At 28.0% G+C, this 8,872-nt stretch overlaps 1 protein-coding gene and 1 long non-coding RNA gene across 2 annotated transcripts in view; one reads left to right on the top strand and one right to left on the bottom strand.

Annotated features, from left to right (window-relative positions):
• The window catches only part of LOC107443203 (uncharacterized), a 35,538-nt gene extending 27,168 nt beyond the window's left edge, over positions 1–8,370 (top strand). The window contains exons 7-8 of the mRNA XM_071178872.1: positions 3,425–3,574; positions 8,147–8,370. Of these exons, the coding sequence (XP_071034973.1) occupies positions 3,425–3,574; positions 8,147–8,245 (249 nt within the window). The 3' untranslated portion in view covers positions 8,246–8,370. The remainder of the gene's footprint in view (positions 1–3,424; positions 3,575–8,146) is intronic.
• LOC122270598 (uncharacterized) lies at positions 1,527–2,615 on the bottom strand. Its single transcript, XR_006225903.2, has 2 exons — positions 2,442–2,615; positions 1,527–1,679 (listed from the first exon to the last, which is right to left on the bottom strand). It is a non-coding gene; the product is annotated as an uncharacterized lncRNA (long non-coding RNA).
• Positions 8,371–8,872: the final 502 nt, after the last annotated feature.

Genomic DNA, 8,872 nt, shown 5'->3' with positions numbered 1-8,872 from the left:
ATGCAGTGGTGCAAGTGCTGCACCGATCCTCGCCAATTGTGGAAACCTGCTCCTACATGCTCCAAATTGAAGTAGTTGGCTTAAATTGCTCGAAAAAGGATATTTTCCCCAGGGTATCGTGAAGTCACAATTTTGCGGCAACCAAGCTACTGCCATGTGGGTTGCTCTGGATTCAGTGGGAAGGATTCTTGCACTTTCATGTGCAACTCTGCTTTATTTTGCAACATATTCTCAATTTCAGGCTTCATTTTCCACTCTCTGGAATGGAACCGAAACTTCTCTCGAATTTTCGGGGACCAACTAAGCATTGCCAAATTTTAATAGCAAGAGAAACTTTTATTTCTCTTGTTTATTTCATAGTTATTGAAGTGCTATCAACTTCGTCAATGGCAAACTAATGGCCTTCTTGCGCTATTCTATTTATAGATTAGTACCATGATCTTTAAATTAATTTGACGGACCATTCACTAAGTACATATTTTCATGTTGATCCTCAGAGCAGTCAAGAATCACAAAACTTCATAACCTCAAAATTTCCATCTCCCCTTTATTCATTTAATTTAATAAAGGTAAAAATTAATTAATTTAAAATTAATTTAAATATGAAAATTAATTTTCTTATCTGAGGGACCATCCACTAATTGCATATTGTATTTAAACATTGATTTTACTTAATTGATTTTTTTTTAAATAATATTTTTCTATTTTTTACTCATTGCATTTTATTATTCTATTATTACTTTCAAAATTTTTGGTGCTCTTAATTTGTTTAAGGAAAAACGTAATAATATTTAGAGGCAAGCATGAAGAGAGGGGCTTTCAATATTTTAAATGCAGCAAAAAATCTTATGTTTTTCCGATTTGTCATTCAAAAATACTTTAATTCATCTCTTAATGATTTAAAAATGATCTTTGATTTAAAACAATTGATATTAAAATTTTTAATTATCACAAATTTGTTAAATATTATGAGTGTAGGGACAATATAATAATTTACTTCTGGCAAATTTTTTTAGCTTCAATACTCATTGAATTTGCATTTAAAAATTATTTAATTTTTTTTAATCATTTCATTAATAAAATACTGTACTAGGTAACCAATTTTAATAAAAATTTATTAGGGGCCATTCACTAATTTACATTTGTAATAAAATTTATTCAAGTTTTCTTACTTTTTACAGAATTAAATAAAGTAATTATTAATTTAGAAAATAGTATGAGCCACGCAATATTGAATTTATTTAAATTGCTTTTGCCAAAANAAAAAAAAAAAAAAAAAAAAAAAAAAAAAAATATTTTTGCTATATTAAATTAATTTTTAAGTCTTTTCCAAACTGAGACACCATTGATTCGCTTGCTGTATGATGAAATGGTGTCTCTAGTAAAGGCATTGTTAGGAGGTTTTTTAAAGAGTTCTGCTTTTCTTAGTTTGTCAGGAAAGGACTTAAAATCATAGGGTGTAGAAAACGCAGATATTTGGCAAAATTCAAATTTAATAGATGTTGAACTAGATACCACAAATGTGATGACATCCTTATCTTCTTCAGAAAAAAATTCTATGTATTTAGGTGCCAGGTCTATGGCATGTGCAAAAGAGTTATTAAAAGCATTGCCTCTTGAAAATAGGTTACTGTTCCATCTTAAAGTGTTGCATCCTGTAATGAGAATGGAAGACACTTCTATTAAGGCATCTTTGTTACTAGATGAATGGACGAGGTTACATAGAAAACCAGAAGGTTATTCTTCTGACTGAAATGAATATACACCAATTGATATGTTTTGGAAAAACTATTTTGTGAAGAAAGAAAATTTGAGAAATATCAAATATCCTCTTTTAGCAAAACTTTTTAAATCTCTTTCGTGCATACCACATGAGAATGCCGATGTTGAAAGAAGTTTTAGTGTGAACAAAAAGCTACTTGACACTAGGCAGGTTTAAATTCACATAGTATTAATGGTTTGAGACAAATTGTGTCATATATCAACAAAATAGGGGGTTTAAATAACTTTAAAGTTGACAAAGATATGATTAAAGTGGCTCGTGCAGCATTTAAAAATTATTTTGCTCGATTAGAGGTTGAGAAAAAAGAATGTGAAGACACTGAAACTTAGAAAAGCAGATTGAAAGCTGCTGAAATTGCTTTGCAAAAAAAATTGAAGACTTCTCAGGATCTCTTAGCCACAGCTGAAAAAAATATTAAAGATGGGTTAAATAATAAAGACATGTCGATTATAGAAAGCAAACAGATCCTCTTATCTGAGGAAAAGTCGAGGATAGCAGAATATTTAACAACATTGGAAGATACCAAATAGAAACTTAATTTTTTAATGCAGGGACCTTCATAAAAATGAAAAAAATAAGACATGTTATTAATGAACAAAATTGAAAATTCTTGTTATTAAATTCTTGTTTTAATTCTTTTTATTACATCTGCTCCAACGCCATGTTTAGCCACTTGCACCATTGGATATGACTTAGCTGTCAAAATCTAGCAGTTTAAGAAAACTTTTAAAAGAATAAAAATTGAATTTCAAGAGTTAGAAGAAGAAAAGTAACAGCAAATAATTTTACATGTTACTAGCAAACTTAATTAATAATTTGCTGTGATTTTTTTTTTTTTTTTTTTGGGTATAAGATGCCTTAGATTTTCTTATGTATTCAAATTTAAAAATATAAGATTGGTTGGTTTTTATGTCAATCCTTAACACCTGTACTTTAAGAAGATTTATTAAAATATTTGAAATTGGAAAATGTTTTTATGTGCCAAAGTGATAACTTAATTTATTTTTCTTGACGAAGTTTGACAAAGTCAAAATTTATTTCAAAAGGGATAGAAATTAAATTCAAAATATACATTTTTGCAAGTTCCTTACAATAACTGCTTTTTAATTTTTAAAAAAAAACTATCTTTTAGACAAAGTTTTTAAATTTTTGATAAGTCCTTAAAATTTTGGACTCCTTGGATACTCCTTGGATTTCTTCTTCTGATCTCTGTATGAACCCTGAGAGGTGGTCTTTCCTGGAGGTTATAAATCAGTTTCTAAACTAAGAACAACGGCGTATAATTTTCCACAAAAATATAAATATTTGTAACTATTTATTATTTAAAAATATAATGATTTAGAGCATTTTAGAAGTATTCTTATGAGACTTAATTTAAAATACATTTATTTATTTTTATAGCAATAAAATAGGTTACGCTAACAGTCTGAAATTTTCATGCACTTTTTTCTGCCTTTTTTTAGAAATAAAACAAAATACTTATTATTTTATGTAACTAGTAATAATACTTAAACTATTTTAATAACTATAATATATATTATAATAACTATTAACGATACTTATTATTTATATTATTATTTGTAAAGAAATATTTATTTGTATCATTATTTTAAAATTTTTGTTTTATTTTTTTGTATTTAGGTCTTATTCATCAGCCACCCACGCTCATTAATCAGAGACACATCGAAGTATAAGCCTTTTCGAGAAATTAGTGGTGGAAAGACCCCATCATTAAGGAAATTGACTTCAATGATTCTTGGATGTAACATTCAAAGTGGAGAACATAGTTCAGTAAGTAACAGAGTTCCTTTATTTAGATATTACAAAAAGTAAAATAGGACAAATTTATGTTCTAATGTTTTATTTTATTAATTTACCCACTATTGGAAATTGAATATTTGTTTTTAATAAAAAGCATACACTGATTGAATCATTCCTGATTGAAAACTTCATTCACTTTAGAAATAATCAACTAAGAAATAATAGTCAACATGTTTCAAACCAGGGTTGGGTTTTTGCCGTCAAAAACTGGTTTTTGACATGACAGTGGTAAAAACCGTGTTTTTACCGGTAAAAAACGTCAAAAACCTACTGTTTTCTTTAATTTATGGCATATAGCGGACAATATATTNCAGGTCTTATGAGTCTTGGGTCAAAATTCATCACAAGATCTTAAAATTCGTCACAGGATCTCTAAAACGCACACACACACACACAAAAAAATATAATTTTCATGATTTGTAAACTATATGAAAAAGCTTATTTTAAATGGAAATTCACTACTTGATTTTTAAAATATCCATTTTTATAAACGTATTGAATTCATAATTTTCAATTGTTTTATTAGTGCATATTTTCTTAGTGCTTGATGTTTATTGGCTTATGTTATTAATTATTTCAGTTGTGATAAGCTTAATTATGAGAAAAATTTTAAAATATTTTGAATATAATGAAAAAAAAATAAGGTAATGTGAGGTTTTGAATACAGGGGTCTGTCTAGGTTTTTCTGAGAGATACCTATTTTGTGAAAATTTAGAAATTATATTAAAAATTCAACACAAAAATATGGATTTAACGTTTCTTACGGTATACAAAAATAAAATTTTAAGAAAAAGTATTTTGTGAAACTACAGTTTTTCCTGAAGTTGAATTTGTGAAGGTACCGCTAAACGGTAGTAAGTTTGGCATGGACAGACCCCTGAAATATAATGAAAAAAAAAATTCTTTACCTATTTTTTTTAATAAATCATTTAATTAAAAAACATGACGCTTTTTTTTTGCAGAGTGTCAATTGGGCCTTAAGTTGGGGCTCAGTAATTTAAATAAGCTTGATTTAAACCATAATTAAATTGTGGTTTAAAGTAAATCAATAGATTTTTTTAAAAAGAAAGACATACTAAGGCCGGGATAGCCTGGTCGGTAGGGTGCTGGGCCCATGTCCAAGAGTTCGTGCGTTCTGGCCGAAGACTCCGCACGTAGTAAATGGTGACTGATGCTCATTAAATCTGTCGAGTTTCACAGTCCTCCATGTTCCCATTACAAATTAATGCCTCTGAGGATACTACCCAGGAGTTTCCTTGTGTTCTGGTTCGAAATTTTGAGGCTACGGAGTTTAACATCAGTAGTCGTAAACCCAAATATTGGGTGGGCTGTTCAATGACGTATATATATATATATAAAAGAAGTCATAGATTTAAAAATTTTCAAAGCATTTTAATGTAAGATTGTTTAAATTTTTTTATTGATTTTCATAAGTTTGAAATGTATTGTTGTGTTAATAAATTTTAATAATCCAAATTTCATTTGTAACTTAGTGGGAAATGAATTGAAGCATTTTCATAAGTCTATAATGTAATATTTTAAAATTTTTTATAATTTCTGTGTGAATTTTTTTACAATACAAACAAGGACGAAAGTGCAAATATATTACAATTATAAATTTTTTTAAAAAAATATTTAATAATAAATTAAGAAAAAGAATATTTTGATTTTTTAGCAAGTTTCTGACCATAGGTTGTTATGCAAATCTGAATTGTTGTGATGTCCCCTTAAAGTTTATCCTCATAATCCTGGGACATCTTGTATATTATCTACATTTATTTGTTTAGATTAACAAAGTTAATTATTTATTTTTACCTTAGGATACATAGTATGAAAAGGCTTTATAGATCTACAAAATATATAAGTTCTCTGTCAACTCATCATCAAGACTTATTGAAAGGTTATCGCTCACATCTTGATAAAGTTCGACTAGCTATTGAGCATAATAGTGAAATTATAAAAGTTATTATTAAGGATGTTGCACATTTGTTTCAAAATGCTGACCATACAGATGATATTGTAAGTAAATATTCCACAATTGTTAGTATAGTGTGAATGTAATTATTTTTTTAGTTTATTTTTAAAACACATATAATTTATTAACAATTAATGTGTTGTATAAATTTAAGTATAAGATAAACTGAAAATAAATTTCTTTTCAGCCTATTATAGGTGCCCAGACCTTAAAGGTGCTCTAATGACCTTTCTTGATTTTTGACCTAAGTGTTGGTTAGTCATCAGACATTTCTAGCACTTTTTAATATTTTTGATATAATTATCTTTAATGTATTGTCATATGTTTTTATTTTAGTTTGATGCATTGCAGTAATAGCTTAATCTGGCTCTTGTGACATTAAATTCTACATTCAATAAATTAGAATATTTACAGCTGTTTGTATTATACTTTAGAATTATTATAATTGTTTTGTAGCGAAGTTTATGTGTTTCGTTATCATGTCTGTAAAAATTTCTTAATTTAAATTTGTAAAATTTTTTATGGTTTGTTTTTATTAAAATCTTCTTGAAAAGTTTATTATAAAGTTTGACTTGCAGTTGTAAAGCATTTTTAATATTGTATTTGTTGTTTTTATAAATTTGTACATAAGATTTTTATTTTATCACTTAAAACTTGTTCCAGATTTCTTGGAGTTTATATTATAATTCAGGGGTCTGTCCAGACCGAATTTACTACCATTTAGCGGTACCTTCACAAATTCAACTAGTAAAAACGGTAGTTTCACAAATTTAATTTTAGGAAAAACGGTAATTTCACAAAATACTTTTTCTTGAAATTTTATTTTTGTATTCCTTAAGACATGGTAAATCCATATTCTTGCCATATTTTTGTGTTGGATTTTTAAATATAATTTTTAATTTTTCATAAATTATATCTAAATTTTCACAAAATAGGTACCTCTCAGAAAAACCTAGACAGACCCCTGATCCTAATATTTTACTTCAAATAATATGTTTTGATGTAATCATGTTGGGAAAATGCAAGAATCTGTTCTTAAATATCTTTTAACAGCTTTTTTTCTAATTTTATTACCCAAAAATGAATTAATTTTAAATTATAAGCAGTTGAAATCAAATAAAAATACAGTTTTACCAAAACTATGGGTTTTTGACAGAGGGTTTTTTGACATGACGGTAAGGACCATGGTATAAACCGGTAAAAACCACCATGTGTCAAAAACTTGCCAACCCTGTTTCAAACCCTTCAAAAATAGGCCCCATCATCAAGATTTCCCAGATGACAATGTAAAGAAACTGAAATGTTTTGAAATTAAAAACTTAGAGTTGCCAACGAAAAATGAAAATATAAAGGTGAGAAACAAACCTAGAAGAACCACAGAAGATGAATAACAAAGCAAGAAAAATCACAGTGGTCAAGAGGCAAATCCGGGTAAAATGCATTTTTACTCGTTATGGGGAGAAACTAATGGGAATCAACATTTAAATGAATGAAACAAGATTCCAGGGCATCAAGATGAGCTGATGTAACTGGGGTGGAAATAATTTTAGCATTGTCGAAATGGAATTTATGTTTCAGATTCCAACAATGTAAAGCAATTTATGAATTCTTGAGTACAGACATATCTATCATGTTTCTTAAGTCTAAATTTTTATGACAGATTTATTGTGGATTGATTGTGCCACAAGCAAAGTGTTAATGAAAAGAACTAATGATTTGGACTATAGTAGATTAATGCAAATTTATAGGATGGATACTTTACCTTCGTATTAATAGTTCTTGGTTTATTTTCAAAAAATTTGCAAGCATTTTGGTCCTAAGTTCTTATTCAGGGTGCGTAGCGTTTGTAAAAAGTACTTAAAGGTGCTTTTTGGGAGGTTTCGTTTTTAAAAGCTTTTAAAAGTGCTTTTTTTTCACGAAATTTTTTTTCTTTACTTCAGTGATATCTGACGGATCCCCTGCATTTCACAAAAAATGGGGTGTTTGCTACGTAATCATTCACACGGACTTCATGTCGTACCCACGATATGACCTGCGCATGCGCGCACACTCGAAATTGAAACCCGAGTGCTCCAATTCGGATAGAGTCAGATCCTTATTAAATGTTTTTCTTTTTAATTTATAATTTTATTCTTGTTTATTTTATTTTACTTCTAACACTTTTTTGATGTAGGGGGTAAGGGTATTTTTGTTCTGAGTTCAGAGTCAAGTTGAATTCACGCGGCGATGTGGGAAAGTACTGATTGTTTCGATTTACGTCCGTATCCTTTTGAGTTTTTTTTTAATGCTAAAACTGTTCATAAAAATTGTTTGTTTTTCAATAATATCATTGATTCAATATGAATTTTTTGAGTGCTTGAAAATTTTTGTAAAGTGCTTGAAAAGTTTTTAAAAAGTGCTTATTTTTTATTCAAAGATTTGGCTACGCACCCTGTTATTACTTCCTGTAAATAAATAAAATTTTGTATTTAATTTTAAATAGCATAATATTAACAATGATTTATGATAATGTTGTATTATGTCTGATATTCCTCATTAATTAGGTGATTGTCTGTTAATTTGTTTAGGTAGAAGATGCTCAAGCTGCTATGTTGCTTTATTTAAGGCATAAAAAAGACTGGGAACGCCAGATAAAAAGTCTAAGGAAAAGGAAACCAGCGCAATAATGCAAAATGTATGCAATGTAAATGAAATAAATATTTGTATATATTTTACGCAATTGTATTTTAGGATGTTTTATTTATATTTCTACTTCTCACTATTAAATTTGTCATTATTCATGATATCTTCATTACTTTGTCTTTGATTTTTGTGACATACATTAGTTGTCATTAAATATCATTATTTAAGCCAAGTACCCTTAATATAAAATACTCAGTTTATGTTTTTTCATTCTTGGACTATTTATTTATTTATTTATTTTTATTTTTTTTTTTGTTGATGAAAATTCATAAATTTTAATCTTGCCTGAAAAAATGTCAACAAAGTATTTTTGTTTGAATGAGTTCCTATATTTTTTAATTATTTATTATTTAAACGAGATAGAAGGGGGCAAAAAGAGTTTTTGAGCTCTACCCAATGTTTACACTGATAAGCAAATTTTAAAATGTTGCATTTATCTTAGTACCCTATACATTTTCTAAGACAAATTTTGCTAATTCAAAAAATATGCAAACCATTTGTATCTATCACCCACCTCTTTTTGGGTATACTTCTTCAACCATTAATGTTTCACTAGAGCCAGTTACTGTTACAGTGAGTACTCATGAACATATCATTAGCTAAGAAAACAC

This window comes from Parasteatoda tepidariorum, chromosome 3 (assembly GCF_043381705.1).
Source record: "Parasteatoda tepidariorum isolate YZ-2023 chromosome 3, CAS_Ptep_4.0, whole genome shotgun sequence".
In the NCBI taxonomy this organism is placed as follows: Eukaryota; Metazoa; Arthropoda; class Arachnida; order Araneae; family Theridiidae; genus Parasteatoda; species Parasteatoda tepidariorum.
Note: the sequence above shows the minus strand (reverse complement) of the source record. Positions and strands in the feature narration are given on the sequence as shown.